The 20,775-nt window shown below is 33.5% G+C and overlaps 1 protein-coding gene across 5 annotated transcripts; it reads right to left on the reverse strand.

The window, feature by feature from the left end:
- Nucleotides 1-588: 588 nt before the first annotated feature.
- On the reverse strand, nt 589-20,369 carry LOC128553544 (uncharacterized). 5 transcript variants are annotated; one of them, XM_053534726.1, is made up of 16 exons: nt 20,226-20,368; nt 19,731-19,826; nt 19,433-19,474; nt 18,549-18,617; nt 18,257-18,361; nt 15,696-15,767; nt 15,322-15,504; nt 13,556-13,748; nt 12,465-12,617; nt 10,943-11,047; nt 4,174-4,245; nt 3,360-3,470; nt 3,119-3,175; nt 2,117-2,155; nt 1,775-1,882; nt 591-1,202 (listed from the first exon to the last, which is right to left on the reverse strand). In XM_053534726.1, exons 2-16 carry the CDS (start codon nt 19,796-19,798, stop codon nt 915-917), a joined length of 1,665 nt encoding a protein of 554 aa, XP_053390701.1. In that variant the 5' UTR covers nt 19,799-19,826; nt 20,226-20,368; the 3' UTR covers nt 591-914. The 5 variants fall into 5 exon arrangements, 3 of the variants coding, with proteins under 3 accessions (XP_053390702.1, XP_053390703.1, XP_053390701.1); XR_008369369.1 differs by lacking the exon at nt 591-1,202 and adding an exon at nt 2,431-2,711 and having other exon boundaries at nt 1,788-1,882; nt 20,226-20,369; XM_053534727.1 differs by lacking the exon at nt 4,174-4,245 and having other exon boundaries at nt 589-1,202.
- Nucleotides 20,370-20,775: the final 406 nt, after the last annotated feature.

Below are 20,775 nucleotides of genomic sequence, written 5' to 3' on the forward strand. Positions count from 1 at the left end.
TTGAGCCCATTTCGGACATTAAAAAAGCTTTAAAAAATATGATGCCATTGGTATCCTGAACATCCGCCGGCAATGTAATATGTAGGACTTTTTTAACAAACATACCAACAATATATCGATATTGTAAAATGCATCCTAAAGCCTGCATAAAAGTTGCGAATAACAGCAGCAAGAGGGCTTGAAGCCCGTTTCCTGAGACATAAAAAGACAGAAACATTATAAAAAGAACAGCTTTGAAATTTTTTCGATGGCCAATAATGCATAAATTGATAAAAATTTATTTCATATTGTACTTTGCGCAACTTCCAACTACTGTTGTTACTGCTATAACTTCCAATAGTAGCATCAGTAATATTGTTGTTGTTGCTAAAACTGCCAACAGTAACAGCAGTAGTACTGTTGTTACTGTTATAACTTTACAACAGTAATAGCAGTAATACTTCTGCTACTGCTATAACTTCCAGCATTAGTAGCAGTCATACTGCTGTTACTGCTATAACGTTCCGGCAGTAACAGCAGTATTACTGCTATTACTGCTAGAACGTTATAGCAGTAATAGCAGTAATACTGCTGTTACTGCTGTTACTGTTCTACTGCTAACTTCCCGCTGGTTTATTATTGAACATGTTAATTTCAAGCAAGTCTGTAACATTAAGCAAATTCTTGTAAAAAGTACACATTTATTTACATAAGATGAATGTAAACCACTCAAGTCATGTCCATTCAAAAAACACAAGTAAGTCTAGTATCACTCCTGCCATTGATTAAAGAATGTTATATGTATCTAAGTACATTACACGGGCACTCTAAATTTATTGAAACTGTAAGATTATAACATCAAATTAAGATGAATGATAAATGCGTTTGATTATAATAGCGAAATATCATTTATTGTGCCAGTGTTTTTGTTCTTCTTATGCTATTCCTTGAGCTACTCCTTTTGCTAGCATGGGCCCATCCTTATGAAGATAAACTGCCGGCCATACAATATAATCCAGAAGTTTCCCCGATTTTGTGTAAGGTTTGAACTTGTTTGTATCGAAAGGAATGTTGTCACCCACATCTATAAATTCAACATACACGGGTGGTTCAAGTCTGCACATTGACCAGCAGATGTTCATGCACTTCTTAATATACGAAACAACAGTCCCTTGTGTCTGCTGATCAATACCTAGTTCCTGTACAATGATGTCACTTCCGGCCTGAAACCAAAGATACAGAATTCTACTGTTTGATTCATTTAATTTATTGCCATATTTTCCTGACGTCTTAAACATGAATAAATACGTCCTCATTTAGACAGAACAAACTGGATTGAAATTTGACGTAATTGTTGTCATTTCAAGTTTTGCCAAAAAAAAATTGTTATGCTGTGATAATGTAAAGACATATTGCATCCTGTCTAACTTTTCTCAGCACTCGGCACGGTAGTTGATTTGCAATAAACAATATCATTTCGAAGTTTTTTTTTTATATCTATGTGAGACACTGATAACAGCTAGTCCTGTAGATGCATAAATATAAAATAAGTTTCTCATAATAAAATCCTGCTCTTTAAAATTATGAGTTGTACGTGTCAATGGTATCGTTAGGTATTTAAATGATAATCAACAAATAAAACGTGTCATTCAGTTTGTTATCTGTGACTACTATGCAAACTTGTTTTCAGAATAAAAACTGTTTCGCTGTTTTATGCTATCTTCTCCAGAATATAGTTTATGTACTGTACATTACATTTAACATTCATTTGAAAAGTAACTAATTAATGTTATACCCTTTCCACCTCTTCTGAAAGTTGTACTTCAAAAAACTTCCTTGCTTCCATAATGATTTTCTTTTGTTCCTTCCGGAGCAGTTCGAAGTCTGATTCAAGTTTCATCCTCTGAAAACAAAGTGATAAAAAGTTTCAGTGCCACTATTCGCATTGATGTGATATGAATAAAAGATACACATGTATCATGTTATTATTTTAAGGAAATGATGCACTGTACCATCTATTGTCATGTTACCCACATACTGGACAGCTAGAACTAAAACAATATCTTTTGCTTGCCATTTCATTTAAGGATCTTTATATTACTATTGCTTTGAAATATGTTTCTAAAATATGCCTTACCTTTCGCTTTGGTTCTTCATCGTCGTTTCTTTCCTGACTCTATAAACAATTCAAGATAAGTAAACAGAGATGGTTTAATAGTAAAATGATTAATACCCTAAAGTGCAACATTATCGTAGAAAATGAAACATATGGTTTTAGTAGCCTAACGGTGCATAACACTGCAATGTCTCAACTAACCCACGTTGATGCAGTTTTAATGGATTCAATAAAAAACGTAAAATATATTTCGCGTCACGAACTTCTAAAACTTATATGCAGTAACAAATCTGGCTATGTCAAGTGGTGCATAACTCTTCAATACCTCGACTGACCTTAAGTATGTGACGTTACGCACATCTTCACCTTATGGTGGTCATGGAAACGACGTATCAAAACTGTGGAAATAGTTCACGTCACGATATCCAGAATACCAACAAAGCCGTTGTACACATTTCGGCTAAGTTCTATGTTCTAACTGCAATGTTTGAACTGTCCCAAAGTGATGATTTGTATTACGTTTCATTAGAATCCCTTCAGTGTTGCATTGCAGTACGACTAATGTCTGCTTGGGTATGTACTCAGTTCCCTTTAAATCCTCCTCAAATTGAAACTACTAAATTATAGATGAATTTTGTTTATACAGAAAGAGCAGTAAATGCATTATTAATTATCAAAATTAAACATAGTCAAAGTTACAAAACGGATACATAGCTAAAATCCTTCAGACTCGTTTATATATGTATGTGTCTAGCTGTATATTTTCACAAATGTATAAATGTAAGATCATCTCCCTTTTGTAAAAAGGATATTCTCATACTTAAGAAAAGTAAAACATGATGAACCAACTTAAATTCAGTCTGAAAGTTAGCGGTTTTACCAAAGGAAATTACTTTATTTATAGCTGTTATAATAGATGTTAACCTTGGTTGAAATGCTGCTTTTTCCGAAAACTACATGTTTGACTTTTTAGCACAAATCTCTAGCGTGCAACAAAGCAAATACCTGTTTAAATATTAATACCTGTGCATTGGAAGTGGCTATTTCTTCCCCTCGTTCATTTTTGCCTGATTCTTTCAGCTGAAAAAATAAAAAACGCATTTAAAAAAAAAACGCTTCCATTTTATTAGTCGCTTCATAATCTGGCGAACTTCTTTGTATCAATCTTGAGGCACGTTCTTTAAAGACATATTTTTTTCAAGACCTGTCTTTTGTAAGATTTTACAGAAGCATAAAATGCCACCAAAAATAAATAAATCATTACCGATTCAGTATTTTTTGCAGTGTCTATATCCATATTGTTGGTTTCAGTTTTAAAAATATTTCCGTCCATATCAGCTACAAAACGGGGCACATGATCAACATCTGGTTCGGTCTAAAATATGAAACATAATGATGGTTGAAATATGATTACTTATTTATATAGGTGTGCAAAACACATACCTGATTCGGACGTTTGTTATGGTCGGTAACAAACCAGTGGAATATACACTGAGATATGGCTTTAAACTCATATTTGTTCCTGTATATTATAATGAACCTTTTTGTGTTTCAAATGTGCCTTCTTTGAAAGAATCTCTTGTTCATTTTTCTTTAGAGTTAAAGACGATGCTACTATTAAGTACAAAACAATTGACTTAATTTCTCTCTTACATCCTTAGTAGAAACTGAACGCCTTTCGTGTTTGGATTAAGAAATAGTGTACTTCCATATTTTAAATATGAATGACATTTTTTATCGAAATAAGATATAACAAAAGCGTATCATAATTAACTTAAACCTAACGAATTGACCATAACGCGCGAAATGATTTTCTCTGACTAGGCCCTCGTGAAAGTATTACATGGGAGGTATACCCTTTTTGTCGCTATTTGCTTCTTCCATACATTACATTCTAGTCACTCTGGTACATGACAGGAGGGTGTGATAGATACAGGGATTTACGCAATGAACTTTGTTCATATACACAAGTAACTTAGGAAATAATTCAGTCAACTGTTTGATGTTTTCTCCTCATAAAAAGTCTTTACAAAAGTAACTAAATCAAAAGCATTTTATACTGTTAAAGGGCAACTTACATTTTGTGGCAAGGCTGGTACCTGTACCTTTTCAACACCTCTACCAGCAGTATCTGTCAGGGTGTTATCATTCTTTGTAAAAATGTAAACAAGTTAATAGACAGAGCAAATAAAAATACCACTACTGACCGACATGAATATATTTCATAGTATGATCTACAGGGCTAAAGGCGTTGCTAAGAATTTTATAGGATATTTTGGATCATTTTTATTTATTATCAAAAAACCTATTTAACTTTTTTGACCCATGAAATTTAATTTTCGTATCTGAATGTATCATAAGGACTGTTCGGAATTGTATAGCTCAAAGTGATTGAAATTTACAAGTATAAAGTAACCCATATACATATTTGTTTTGGTTATAAATTCAGAATAAATTGCGACATTTAGAAATTAACCAAGTTTCCCTAACCACCCTTTTAGCTGTTTTGACTATATGAATGATATCATAACAGAGAAGATGCGAAATCCTACGTGTACATGAACGCAAAATAATGCCAGGAAGGGCTTTTGATAAGAAAGAGGATCGTAGGTCAAGGGGTTTTCCTAATCTTGAGCAGAACCTGCTATTGTTACGGTTTTTATACCAACAGTCACTGTGACATTGACCTGTGACCGACATATCTCTAAATCAATGTAGGTTATTCACTCCCGGTGGGCGATGGTAAAGACCTGTCAAGTGTAAGAATCATAGGTCAGAGATAGCTGAAGATATTGATCTTGACCTTTGACCCATTGACATCAAAATAAAAATGTCATGCAATATTTATCAGCCGCAGGTCTAGTATTACATTTAAGGGACATATATCAAGAAATTCTCCAAACATTGTTCGAAAACTGTTTCTGTTTTAACGGTCACTGTGAAATTTACATTTGACCCACTAACCTCAAACGCGTTCATCATCAATGAGCAATGTACATATTAAGTCTGAGATTCAACTTTCAAAGCATTTTTATGTTATCGAGTGGAAATGAAACTGCCAACAGACAGCAGATGTAGGACCAGGGGGTCCCTTCTTGCGTGTAGAAATGTCATACAATGTTGCTTAAATGAATTTGACCATCTTAAATCATTCCAGCTATTTGCAGTAGAGGGTTAAATATAATCATTCTTTTAAAGCCAAGTATTGAACATTTCGTCATTAGAAGGCAATGTCAATACATACGTGTCAGTCTCTTTAATCTTGATTAGCTAAAATATTTTTACGTTGTTAAAGAACTTTGTCGTCGGTGCTAGGGGTCCTGAGAGGTATTGCACATTTCAAACCGAGTCTGCTATTCTTCTTCTTGGTTGTATTCTATGCTTCCAAAGGATCTTTTTTACAGATTTTATTGTATCAAATGTAAACAAAACCAAACGGGACGATTGTTATAGTGGCCATAATATATGATTTGAATGGAAAAAATATTTCCCCATTGAATTATTTATGTTGTGCACAGGATTTTCAAGAGGTAGCACAAGGTTAAACTAGAATAGAATTCCTTGTTTTTAGGCCTTGATTATGTCAATGAATTATATACATTGACAATCTGAAGAAGGAAGTGTAACATATTCCACTATTCTACAGTTTTACTTTTTTTAGTACTATATAGGAAAAATTAAACCATAAATTACGGAACCTTTACAACGCATAATTTGTTTCTGTAAGTTGTCCTGCCAGTAGTAGAAGGTGCTATTCGTTAGGGTGAATAACATGAAAAATCATTAATTTATATGTAAATCTAACTGAAGCGAAAGTATATGATATGTTGGAATTGCAGCTACTCAAGACGGACCATGACGAACGGACAGATGTACTGAATTACATATTGATACCATGGGTAACGATATGTAAAGGAAATATAAAAAGGAAATGTAAAGTAGCGGGGATGGATATAATGCTAGGTTTCTGTATTTATAAACTAAACTGAAATCCTAGTTGTAACTAACCACGATCGGCCATGGTTTATTCTCGTGACCTTCAACGGAAGATTTTGAAACATTGTATAATATATTTTCGTCATTCTGCATAAAATGGTAAAAGAAATGGTACATTTAATTGAAGAGTATCACAAGAGAATCAAGCAAATTACAACTTTTGATGACCATATTGTAATCTAGCTACATTGCATAGTATTTCAAAACAAATCATTGCAGTTATAACTTAAAAAAAACATTACTAGCTATATCAAAACAATTTTCATTTAAATGCTAGAGGATACAAAATAAATTAACGTATAATAAGGACAGCTACTCTTTAGCATCATGTTCAAAACTTTGATAATTTTAGGTGCACAATCCTAAGCATTGAACACTAAAAACAGACTGCATCTGATTTCATTCTATATATATTATACGTGTAAAGAAATTTGATTTTTAATCAGTCTCCACACCCCACCCCACCCCAAGTATGGCCATTTAATAACAACACACTATAATAAAGAATGTAGGCATGCATCTAGGTCTGCAAGTTCGTTTTACGGACAATATGAATTTTGAAGTCAATCAACGTTACGGTATCTGTTTAAGAGAATTCCGCTAAAAAAAACAAAGAAAAATATCAAACAGGGAATGCCACGCATCAAAAACGCAGCCTCCTCAAAACGAAACCCCCAGCACGCAGACGCGTGCACCACACATACATACACACACACCCAAAGCCAACACATAAGGACAAAACGAACAACACACACGCACACAAAGCCAACACATAAGACGAAACGAACAAACAAAGGAACACAGTGGGGCACCGCCTTGGAACGGTCAGTGGCAAAAACACCACTGGGGAGCTTAAACCGGTTTATGGTGCACCTAACCTCACTCTTGCCCCCACATGGGACAGTGTAAATAAAAGTAATCCCCTCTAGGTGAATCTCTTACACACGTAATGGAAACAAAAAGGCATGGCATGTAAAACACAAAAATGCTCATGTATAAATATATAAAAAACAAACCTTAAGAACCAAAAACGTATGTACTCAATGCCTTTTCAGAAGACAGAGCAACAAGAGAAACACCCTTAAGGGCCCGACGAAACAGGCCAGAAGACAAATATCAAAACAGTTCAGTCCTGGTAGGATTTAAAAACTGCTTATCATAGAGTCTTACCCCTCTTCCGTCAGACGCAATCAAAGAGGGAAGCGTAGTGTCCAACTGTAAACGGGTTGAACACTAAACATACGGTATGTCTCAAAACAGTTGGGTCGTAACCTCTTTTAATAAAACGTTTGATAATCTTTCCAAATACATTTGGAAAATTACCGTGACCCAAGATCTTACGAAGTTTGTAAACCACATCCCCATAAAAAACGGGTTTAGAAATACCATCTCGCAGAAGTGTCTTTAAATTACTATTGAATTTTAAAACTAAATCAGAATTACGATAGTAAAATTTAGCAAAATATTTACGCAATTTGTAATAACGGTAGCCTTGCTGAAGAAGTTTACCTGTAATATATTGATTACGTTCATTGAAATGCTTGACATGACTACACGCTCTGGCAAACCGAATTAATTGAGAAATATATACCCCATAAGATGTAGCCTGAGGTACAACCCCATCCAAATGGGGAAAATTTACAATACTAAAATTAAAATCATCCTCTTGTCATAAATTTTGGTATGTATAAAATTGTCATAAATAGAGAGATGTAAATCTAAAAATGAAGCATCAGTATCCGAATTGTTAGTTTTAATTAACTGAAGCTCCCTAGGATAAATAGTACCCACCAATTGACCAAAAAACGGATTATCCATATAAAGAATATCATCTAGATAGCGTGATGTATTATTAAATGCCGTTAAAATATCTGCCTGCGTATCTGGAGAGAGGCTCAACATAAAGTCTCTTTCATAACAATATAAAAACAAATCTGCGACGAGGGGTGCACAATTTGTTCCCATGGGAATACCAACAACTTGTCTAAAAACTGCATTCCCAAACCTGATGTAAATGTTGTTCAATAAAAAGGAAAGGGCTTTACAAACTTCGTCACAGGTCCACATTGTATAATGTTTAATAATATTGTTAGTAAAAAAAGCTTTATCAAAATTGCAAGCAATAAATGTAGCATTCTCTCTGGCAAAAGTCTTTTGAATTAGGGCAGTTAATTTGTCATTTATTAAGTTATGTGGTAAAGTGGTATACAAAGTAGAAAAATCGTATGTACTGACTGTAGATACCTTGTAATTATTAATTTTCAACTTACCCAGGATTTCACCAGAATTTTTAATCGACCATAATAAGTGTTTACCAGAGTTTTCGTATACTTTATCGCAGTATCTTTCCACGTGGGCTTTCACAGCAGTTAGACATGATGTTAATAGTTTTGAAATATTTGTAGTTGTACAAGAGCTTGAATTAGCGATGAAGCGAGCTTTATATGGCTGTTTATGCAATTTAGGAATCCAATACATGGTCGGTAGTTTAATTTGTTGATCATCTATACGAACTTTTAAATTAGAAACTTCAGTGATGTGATCAGTAATCAACTTATTTTCAACAGAAGGACTCAATGTATAAGTGTTAGTGCTATTTAGTTCGTTTTGTAAAACATTAATATAATGTAGGCGTCAAATGATGATGATATTGTTGGCCGCCTTGTCTGCTGGAACTAAGACATACTTAGAATGAAATTCTTGGATTTCCTTTTTCAAATGTCTTAAAGTAAACTTGGGTTTTGGTGGAAGTAGGTGTTCATTAGTTTGATAAAATTTTATTCGAGAATCAACAATGTTAAAAATATTTCGTTTCCAAGACGTTAATGCATTGGGATCAGCGTTCTCACGACGACACCATTTAACACAGAAGGTTTCGATGGATTCTGCAATCTGGCCACGACAAGCATTAAAATCAATAGTTGAAGAAATTCTATATTTAGGTCCTTTAAAGAATAAATTACGAATACGCTTGTCCTTAACAATATCAAAATTACCAGTGATGACATGACCTGCATCTGAATAGCAAAATTTTGAGTTTTTACATTCGCAGTAAGAAGGAGTATTTGTTTGAACATCTAAGTCGGAAACAATTTTATTGTAATTGAAAATAACATTTCTTACAGGTGTTTTATATTTATAACAGATAATAGGAACTTCGGAGTTTCTGAAATATTTAGGCACAGAATCAATGACACGTTTATCACGAAATATACTAGGTACATCGATGAAGTCAATACCTTTGTTCATGAAATAAATTTTAAGAAAATGTCTCTCATGGTCAGATTGGGTGTCAATATGTGGACGGAGAACATGTTGTGTGTAACTTTGAATAAGATAAGATACAGTGTAAAACGGATCTGTTTGAATAACATACTGGTCCGCTTCTTCGTCTAGCTTTTTAAGAGACTGTACAGATAAAGATATAAGACGAGAAAGCATTGAATGTCTACCAGAGTTTGAAAGAATTAAATCGAGGTCAGCAACAGATATATTGACTTTAGATTTGCGTTTAACATTACCATTTCGTCTAATTCCATGAGACCTGGATTTACGTTTCCTTATATTTAAAATAGAAAAGATATCGATATCAGGGTTTTTAGAGATATTACCTTCCAGATAAATATTATCATTTAAGCCCAACGGAAACGGTGACTGTAAATTTTTAATCCATTTGAATTCTGCTACATGCCTGGCTTTAATTTTAAAACTAGATGTGGAATTAGTATCATATACGATTTGCTCTACTGGTTGCATTGTTACCTGATCAAATGTATGGTCAGATTTACGAAAGTGTTGGTATAAAAATGTAGTAAACTTGTTCCGACTACGTATTTTGTATGAATGTTCACGGAATCGAATTTTTAAAGAACGTCCTGTTTGGCCAACATATTGAATACCACAATTGGGTGCGTTTGAAGTCAGTACATATATCATGTGGGACGTATTTCAATCAACGTCAGAATTAAGTACCACATTAAAAGTTCTGCCGTTAACGTTTGAGGTAATAGTAGACTTGTGCGATAAATGATTGCAACAACCGCACCTCTTAGAATTGCATTTGTTAATAGAACGGTACTCTCTACATCGCTGTGGAAAATTTGTATGTTTAATTTTATATTTCTTCAGTATAGTAGAAGTTAAAATACGCAGATTATTACGAAAAACAGCTGGAGAATTTAAACTAGTACGTGGAATATAAACTGATTGAACAGAATGTAGCTTAAGTGGAGAAAGGCTAATCGATGGTGTATGTCTTAAAAAAGTACTGTTATCTTTAGGCAGATGAACAGAAGATGTAGAATGTAACCGAAGAGGTGAAAGAATTAATTCCGGTACTCTATTATATATACTCATGAAATGTAATAATTGTAATACCATTCTGTGAAAAGTGGCGTTCGGGTAGATCAGTCATACGTTTCAATTCGTTAAGTGAAAATGTTAAGCGCCAGTTAAAAAGGCGCTGGAGGTCCCAGAATACAAGAGGACGGGATAACTAGCATGGACCGGAATGCCAGTGAACACAGAACCTTCAACGCGGTATAAGATACTTCTCATCTTGACAGAGGCCGCGAGTTTAGAGCGAATAACAATCCCTGAAGGATGAAAATATAACAACATTGATTGAATATACGGGGAGACTTTTTACGGCCGCCACACGGCACAAACAACACAGTTGTGCGCATAAAAAACAAAGAAAAATATCAAGCCAATGCTTGAAGGATCGAGGGATATTTTACATTTCAGTACCTCTCAAAACAGACTCAGTTTAACCGAGTCAGCCAATAATTTGCTTGGCTGCTTCGTAAGGATATTCTAATAGTCTCAGATTAAATGAAAACTGACACATACCCATTCACTAGAGCCTGCTTCTTCATTTTCAGATCTATTTTGCGGTTTACCTAAATCTTTCACAGCTTCCAAAAGGGTGGTTTTCTGAGCTACATCTGGTCCTATCTAAAATTTGAAACAAGTCACGGAAAGACGTGGATAAATTTGAACTCGGATGATGAAATAATATATCGTACATAAACTTATAAAAAAAATAATATATATTGGAAGATGCGCTTAAAGAAATAATTTGCCCGAATATAAATTTATTTGTGTGCATTAACAATACTGTGTTCAATGTTTGAATTGCAACACACAATATATATACCAATATTGTATTGAAAGAACACAGTATTGCTGTGTTAGGTGAAGATTGTTTTTAACAACTGTTACTAGATATAACATTTATTTCTGACTGCTGCACAACGTGCATATTTTATGCAATTAGCCAAGTTCAACGTAATCGTGGTTTGTTCTAGATTTAGTAATCAAATCTTTTACTGAAACATGAGCAGGGTATATACTGTTTAAAAGTTTTTCTTTGTGTTTAATTATGCTTGAAGAAAAGTTATATTCTTCTAAATTTTACTATAATTGCTACAACATATAAATAAAACAATAGCTTAAATATAGGAATTTATGTTCTCGCGAGAAATAGATAAGTGCTATTTTTCAGCAGACATGCAGAAAGCTATAACTTCTGCTCAATCCAGTCCATATAAAACAACCAATTTCACGCATAAGTAGTTCACTGATGGCAGATATCTCATAACCATACTCATACTTACATGATTGGTTAAGAAATGAAAGTACTAATGCATAAACGCAGTGAATGCATAAACGCAGTGTTATGGTTTGGTATTTTTGATAAATCATGCGCAAATAACTATTGACTTACTAATTCGATCTGATCTATTACAAAACAAAATTATATAGACATACACGCTTTGTAAGTATGAATAGGATGTGTGAAGAAATATTGGTGCTAGGGTGTAAACATGGTGAAATATAACTTTTTATAAGGTCCACAACTCGACTAAAATCAATCAACCAAACAACTAGTGAAATATATGCAACTAGGTCTGGTACTAATCAATCATATAAAGCTTCATTCAATCCCCTCAGTAGTATTGATTAAGTAGTCCGGTCAAACTTAATAAAAATGACATTTTATCTCCGCATAAAATAAACCAACCGAACAATGCTGAGAAAATGCAAAACTAGCCTTGGTACTTAACCATTCTACAAAGTTAGGTTGAAATCATACAAGTAGTTCCAGCGACAGATAGACGAGCAGACAGGCAGACATAATGATTTGCATTACATTCGTGTTGTCTGGTTCTGAGTCTTTAGCAAGCGTTTGAACTTTGTTTCTATATTATTTCTTTAATCTATATTTGATTCGAATTCAATGATCTCACCAGCGGCTAGTGTCAGATTAAAAATTAGTTGTAATCCCAGTGTTTCCTGCAATTGATAATTAAACGAATAGCTCTACACTTGGAGGAAATACTACAAAGTCATATTTTGCAACAAAATGTACCTTTGAAGATCCTGGATTAAGCTGTGTGTTGAGAGACATTCTGCCATTTGAATGTCGTTTTGGTTCGTGTGGTTTAACAGTTATTGAAGAGAAACTCCTTTTGATAGATTCAGCATGATTTTCCGATACCTGGTTGCACAGTTCACTGGCCCGCTGAAAAATAAAATGTAATCTTTAATAATGTGTTTCCCTCGGATCTTTTTTTCAGGCAAGATAATTTTTTTTGTATACACGTGTAATTGTGTTGTTATCATAACGTTTTACTGCGTGAGTTATAACTAATGCAAAGTCTGAACGGCATTTCATAGTGTCGCTCCACGTTATCACTACAGGAACTAACTACATAGATTATACGTTTCATGAAAAAATGAGAAAATATGTTAAATACGTTTATGGATGTAAAATCAAATTTGTTCTACAGTTAAGACTGTTTTCATATTGTGTGAGCTTGAAAAACCTTATAAGAGCAGAAAATGCACAGGTCATCGCACTCGTTATTATTTTATAGGGCATTTTTTTCACCCACTATTAAAGCATTTCTGAAATTAAGTAAAACTGAAAATCTTTAATGGAAAATATGTATTTAAATCTATAAAAATTCTGATGTTAATTTTGCTGCATTATCGACATAGCACAACGTCTCATAACTGAAAGAAAAATATTGGGGTCATCGTGCATCTAAGAGAAGTCTAAAATCTTTTAAAAACTGGTAAATTTTCATATTGTTAGTTCTTTCTTTGCAAATGGTGATTATAAAGAAAAATCTGGAAGTGGTATAAAACTAATATTGGTCATTCTGATAATAACGATAAAACTGATGATACCAGCAATAATGAAAAAAATATTATCAAACTGATGGCGACTATGAAAATAATGACGATACTGATTAATATGAATGGTGGTTGTAAGACCTTGATTGCTGCAATTTTGCTGTAATTTTGCATGGTCTCTTTAATTTGATATATGCAATGATTCATGATGCATACAGTGTACACAGTAAGACGACAAAAAAAAAGCCATTTTAGAGTTTATAAGTTATACCTATTGTCCGAACACAAAGGAGATAAGTTATAAATTCGATGCTGGATTACCTTTAATAATTGTAACATAAATGTTGTTATCCCTTGATCATCCTCAATGTTTACTTTTTCAAAGGCATCTGTCCATTCATTATCGTATAATTCAGAGAATTCCTCGGCTAACTTTGTGGGTCTTTTTTCATCACTGAGATCGGCTATGCTTGGATTCTGGTATGTCAGATTATCTCCTGCACATTTGCTCAATCTACAATGTATTCATCTCATCATAACAAACATCTATATAAGATAATATAGCGTTTGGGGAACAGTTTAAGGTTGTATAGAACACTGCAACTATCATATTAACACTGCAAGAACTAATGTTTATGCCGTACACCTGCCCTAGGACTGTGTAATGTATACTTTAAGTCGCACAGGGATGAGCAATCTTCTCGAGATCTGTGTTTTCGAGCGATCTAAACATAACATAAGAAAAACGGCCGGGTACAACATTAATTGCTCGAGCCAAGAGCGAATTCTCAGTAACTAGCAGGTAGAATTTCATGAAACTTGAAATAAACATAAACCAACATACTGCGATGATGCCCGTCAAGTTTTATTTTGGATTGGTCAATTTCCCTTAGAGTTATTGCCCTTGATTTAATGAAAAATGTCCGTCCGCAGCCATTTCTCAGGAACTATCAGGTAAAATTTCATAAAACTTGACATAAACATGCACCAGCATACTGCGATGATGCCCGTCAAATTTTGTATCGGATTGGTAAATTTCCCTTAGAGTTATTGCCCTTGATTTAATGAAACATCTACATCTGCAGCCATTTTTCAGTAACAAGCTGGTAGAATTTCATGAAACATGAAATAAATATGAACCAACATACTTCGATGATGCCAGTTTTTTTTTCAATTGGTCAATTTTCCTTAGAGTTACTGCCCTATAATTATTTATTTGGTAGACTTTCATTAAACTTATTCCATGCTTTTCCATGAACATTTAGTATCAACACGTGAAGTTTTGTACCCACACCTGGTCACCACCTTGCCTTGGTCACACACCCTCCCCCCCAATAAATAATCCTTTTTATTATTTTGTTTTTCAAACCTTCCATGAATATTTAGTAGCATGCAGAATAGTACCATTCCTCCACCTCACTCTCCACTCGATCTTGCCCACTACCCCGATCATGCGTCCCCATTCCCCACCCAGATTTTTCTTTTTTTCATTTTTAATTTTCCATCAATATTTATAATCAACAGGTGAAATTGTGTACCCTTACCTTGTCACCACCACTACACCCCTCTCCGCTGCCGCACAAAAAATCATTTTCTGTTAAAATGATTTTGACTAATGAAATTATTTGCTTCTTAGTAACATCCTAAACTTTTTGCCAGAAATATTTTTTGCCATTCCTCACCTCAAGACCTTTCGGCGGGGGATACCAATTCATCGAATTTGCTTGTTAATTTTGTGATTGGCACGGCTTTAATTTGAACACTGCGTCAGTATTTTAGCACAGTGATACCAATCTTAAGACATCAAATATTGTGTCGAAATGAAGGACAGCTCCGAAAGCTACACTGACTGCAGTTATATAACAATTGGTGCTAAACCTATAACAAAGGAACGTAAATATATCTTCACATCTTCACTTAGTATTTGTTGAGTGTTACAAGGCTAGCTAGAAACAATATGTAGGTCAGATTTGTGACAAAAGTTATACCACATCATGATCAATGAAGATACTATGAATTCAAGTAACTATATCTCAGTAGTTCAATGGAAACTGTGGGAGAAATATTACCATTACACGTAACAATACCTCATCAGAAGATTTTTCTTTTCGTTATGGAGTGCTTCTTTCTCTTGACTAAGGGTTGCAATTGTTTCTGACTGAGTAACAGTTTTGTTACGCAAGGCTTCGTTCGTTTGTTGTAATTTCTTCAGGCGATTTTCTAAATGTCCAATATTCCTTACATGTTCACCCAACATAGAATCTTTTTCTCTGTTAAAAAGTAGGAAGCAAATAAATTGCATTGATTCATTATGATAAATTAAATAATTCACATGAAAATGTCACGTGTGTAAAAGACAATGAAAACTCCACGTCAACATTTTCAAATAAACTTAAAGCTACCCATTTACGATACATTTAAAGCAGCATTTTGATACATTATCAACAAGAAAGGAACATACTTTTTATATGCTTCATGGAAACCTTTTACTTCTTGTTCTTTTGCTGTTAACTTTTCCAAGTATTCTTTTTTCCTGAAAGATTAAACAACTGTCACTTATTGTGAAAGCTATTGTATGAATATCTTTAAACAACATCTCGCATCACATGCAACTAAATAAATAGTTTCAAGACTACAATTTGCATTGTGTTTGAGAAAACACATTCTAACATACAGAAGATGAAACTGGACTTATAATATAATTGAAATATCGTATGTCGTGTGAATCAGTGTGCATTGGTAATACATGAGAGAGAGAGAGAGAGAGAGAGATAGAGAGAGAGACAGAGAGAGAGAGAGTTGTATTGTATAAGTAACTATTTTAGATACTATGGAGATATTCGGATGTTCCAAGTTAGTAACTAATATTTCTTTTAAAGCTGCAATGAGTTCTCTGTCTTAGAATATTAGATACAATATTGTCATCTTTAACCGCGAACTATACACGTAGACTAGGTTTACTAATTCCTTTACACATTGTTATGTATTTATTAATTATTGTGTGGTTTTTGTTAAACTATCAAAAATGGATGTACGTTGCAAAAATATATAGTTAGCAGGACGATCAACCTTAATTATTAACTGACTATATAACATTAGATGTATTATGATACCAAATGCCTAACTGATTTAATCACATTTCGTCGATTTGGGAAAAATCGCCTACTATGAGAATCGCGCGTCTGTTGATTGACTGGAAAACTCGCTGACTTTGGAACCCTTGAACATTTTGTTTAATTTTCTTTGAACGCTATTTTGAAAGTAAAGCAAACCATTCTGTGCTCTCTTCCGACTCAATACTCTACAAAGTGTCGTATTTTCTAGAGAAACAAAGATTCGCAGTTTCTGACCATATGCAGTTATTACAATCGGCTGCTATACTGCATTAATTACATCTCTGTAATTTTCGGTGACATTGATTTTAGAGATAAGTCGTTAATTTTAGAGAAACGGTCGCTGAAGTCACACTGACCCGAGTCCATGGCGGAAATGGAACTTAGAAGACAGGTATTTATTTTTAGAGGACAAGCGGATATCTATAATTGTTTTTTCAGGCATTGACTTTCCTGGATGATTGTGTTTAAATACCCAATTGCCACAAATATTTTACATATAAGGTAGTTCTCAACATTTAATAAACCGGCAGTAATGACGTAATGTCACTTGTTTTCATGATAACGGACTCGGCATACGGAAACGAATATCATTTTATGAATTAATGACAACCCGTGGGTAAATTAATAAAAACATCAACGTCACTATTTTTCTAAAAATAAAATGTGATTTTAGAAAGGTTTACAAGTTAAATAATTCCAAGTGATGTCTTTTAGATTGAAATGTTTAAATCTCTTTAATCATGGGTAAATATCTCAAAAAGAAAAGGACCTATACATTTAATTTTTGTAGGAAAAGTTATATATGTGAAAATGTCTTAGATTGTGCGATAGACTCCTATTATTAACACGTGTGTCAAAATTTCTCACATTAGTCTTGCAAAAAATCAAGAACATGGTCCTTTTTTTTATTTGCCGTGTTTTCAAAACTTTTGAAAAAGCAGGGTTTAATCTGAAGAAAGCTGGATCGAAACATGCAGAACTACCTTGATACCTTGATACAACAGAAGTCAAACAGTGATTTTACTCACGTTATCCTTTATTCCTTCCGTTTCGCATCGGCATTGAAAGTAGACATGATTTTAAACTAGGGTGAAGTTTTTTTTCATATAAAAAGAAAAATTAGATCGTCATATTAGTCAATCAATATATGTTATTGTACAGATATCGACACACATCAAACCGTTGTTAATTATGTATGTCCATCCGAAAATATTTTCCATCCATTCATTTGGACACATCTGTATTCTTAATGTCACATTTTCGTTATCACATGAATATTAAAATGTTTTTGCTTGTCACTAGAAACTGTAATAGTTTTTGTGAGAAATAAAATATGTTCTGTTCTGTTCTGTTCAATAAAACTATCAATAATTAAGTGATTTCGTAATGGTCGCATTATTATGCTTTTTGTTATCGTATTGGCCTTCGGTCTTCGGCGTAATAAATAGGTCATTAAGAAATCACTAAATTATTAAGTTAAATAAACAATATTGTTTTATTTAAGAAATAATAAGTTCCCAAACGTAGTTTATCGTAGAATAACCCGTGTTTTGAGTTCTTATGCGTAAGAATATATCACGAAGGCCGTAGGCCTGAGAGATATATTGTTTCGCAAAAGAACAGAAAACTCGGGTTAATCTACAATAAATAACACTTGGGAACTTATTATTTCGATTCTAACACGACATACTAGTATCAAAAGTGTTAGAAAAAATGGTAACTACTTTTTACGACCGTGCTACGCACCTGGATCGGATGACGTCATTGCACGCGAGTGGTTTATTGCAGAATAACCCGAGACAGATTTTGCTCTACATGTATGTAAGTTATTTGCTGGTCGTGTTAGAATATTTAATTTAAAGACATGCCAGTATGAATTTGTCAAGCTATATTGTTTAAATCGTACTCCTGGCTAAGCTTGGATACATCGTTCTTCAATTCTGAAATTTCTTTGCTGAGTTTTTCTGTTTCCCTCTTTAGTTTATCATTTTCGTCATGTAGATCATTTTGTCTGAAATATGGGAAATAATTAACGTTACAATAATACCAGTAATCACATCACTCGGTGAGCTGTTGATGAAAAGAACATTTTTGTTTGTAACTTTGCTATTTACTAAATTCTGAAGTAGACTAAATTGTTTAAAATATATATTTACAAAAACATTTCAGTTATAAACAAAAGCTTGATATATAATTACCTAGTGGTACAATCACATGGTTCTCGCCCTGGTTTGATTTTCCTAGCTGCTTCTAACTGTTCTTCAAGGCTATGAAACAAATTTAAATATTTACCGATTGGCAAAAAACAACACTAGAATACGATGTTATCACAAATATCAATTTTTTATGCATGCAAGCTTTCACAATATTTTGCAAGCTTTTGTACTTTTTTTAAAAATCGTTTGAATGTACCAAATACAACTGTTTGATATTCAGCTTTTCATCGACATGCAGAATGATTATGTCTGTTCAGGTTCTGCTGAAATCTGTATTTACACCTGTTAAAAGTGTTTTTCGTAATTTCATGAAACACATAAAGGCATAACAGTTCTGAATAATACTTCTGTAACGTTTAGAAACAACTGAATAAAGATGAGGTGAGCAAAGACAGATATAATGCGGAGCAAGTACTTGCCAGAATATAACACTTGACTTGTTTTGCAAGATACGAACAGTCCTTGAAAGAAACCTCGACATTAAGTGGTCAACATTACAAGTTATAAGTATTTAATTTACAGAAAGCTATTCTAGTTGGCTAATAGTTTGCAATTATAACCACATTCTATTAATCTTCCCCTGGCCTTCTGACCACATACGCATTACAAAAGGAATGTATTGACCTCGGTCTAATGTACACCTTTAGCCTCCGTGTCAGGATTCAATCGACCTGAACGCATGTATACTACATAGACTGATAAAAATAAACAATGTAAACATGGTCTAAACGAAGTATACATTTTGAATAATGTCCGTTATCTTTTAATCCCGCTGGTGTTAAAAGACTGAACAGAAACAAAGCGATTTTCAGATGATCAAGTTTATTCTGCCAAGTTGAAAAAAATGCCAAGAAGAGGTAACCCACCTTGTTTTCTCCATTTCAAGAACTGCACATTTTGCTTTGTATCTGAAAGAAACAGTAAGCGCACCTGTATTTAAAACAGTACACCATCCGTTTTGTAGTTCAATCGATATATGCACTAGAATCGTTTCTATGTATCATAGTTTTACTGATAAAACTGCAAACAAGAGAGACGTGTTTCAAAGCTTTACAGATGCTATATCTCGAATGATTTAACGAAACCTGATACGTTAGGTTAATTAAAAAAATAAATACTCCTAATATTGTTCATGCTAAAAACCTAATTATCATAAAATCTTACCTGTTTTTTTGCGAAGGCTTCTTCCCAGACTTTTTGTCATTTTCTTTGCTATCTTCTTGTTGCTTCATTTGCTCCTGTTGTGACTTCACAATGTCGCTACAACGACATGTTGCCATGAACACAAGCATATTACGTTAACTCAGAAACATGAACTAAACCTTATGATTCGTGTAGAAAAAACTTCTAATTTCATATCAGCTTTGCCTACTTCTGATAAAATATCACTAACGTACCAACATTATCATGAAATTTCTCGAGCATGTCTGGATTTAGGATAAAATACCTTCAACGTATATATGAAAAACAATTCAAAGAACGATTAAAATTTAAAACGTAATCACATTTTCATTTATCACATGTTTTTCTCGTTCAGAATCAAAAGCTGATTACGAAGTAATATGAATTAATTGAGCTTGCGTTTTCAAAGTTATGAGTATCAAACAAAAAACAAATGTTAATTCATTTCATTCAAATCAAAATAAGGCAGTCACAAACCTCTCAGAATGCCCTTGAAATTTGGTGTTGTCGGTCGATTCCGTTGATATATTCTGTGCTTGTTCATCATCTAGTCTAAAAAGAATATCTTATTTCAACATATATTCATATTTTATCAATCATTTGACTTTCTCTGTTATGAATAACATATGAAGATAGTATGAGATTTACATACTACACAAATATGCGAATTATACTGATGAAGGCGGAACGGTGATGTGATAAAGTACTATATACAAAACTTTTATACGTGCTGTTGTTAAAATACTCACCACAATAATGACCTTTCAAATATATGAAAAAGCTTGAAAAGCACGTTTCTCACATTTTATACTTGATTATATTGCTAGTGCATTTCGGTTTCAAGACATGTTTATAATGCAATTTTGTACTCGAGACGTATCATAGTTCTAGTACAACCTAAGGCGGAAAACATTATTCATAGTCATAGAATGTATTCTGAAAACAAAGTCAGCAAACCCGCCATTTGCAATTTTGCCACTAATTTTCTGAATTAAAGCATATAGCTATATCAAAATGATAGTAAAAA

The sequence above is a fragment of the Mercenaria mercenaria genome, unplaced genomic scaffold (assembly GCF_021730395.1).
Source record: "Mercenaria mercenaria strain notata unplaced genomic scaffold, MADL_Memer_1 contig_3931, whole genome shotgun sequence".
Classification (NCBI taxonomy): Eukaryota; Metazoa; Mollusca; class Bivalvia; order Venerida; family Veneridae; genus Mercenaria; species Mercenaria mercenaria.

Excerpts from the sequence above, each read along its gene's own strand:
- LOC128553544 (XM_053534726.1), bottom strand. The coding sequence starts at position 19,798 with ATGAAGCAACAAGAAGATAGCAAAGAAAATGACAAAAAGTCTGGGAAG. Across the intron at positions 19,475-19,730 it reads AAGCCTTCGCAAAAAAACAG|ATACAAAGCAAAATGTGCAG; the intron begins GTAAGATTTTAT and ends TGTTTCTTTCAG. Across the intron at positions 13,749-15,321 it reads AAGAAAAATCTTCTGATGAG|ATTGAGCAAATGTGCAGGAG; the intron begins GTATTGTTACGT and ends AATACATTGTAG.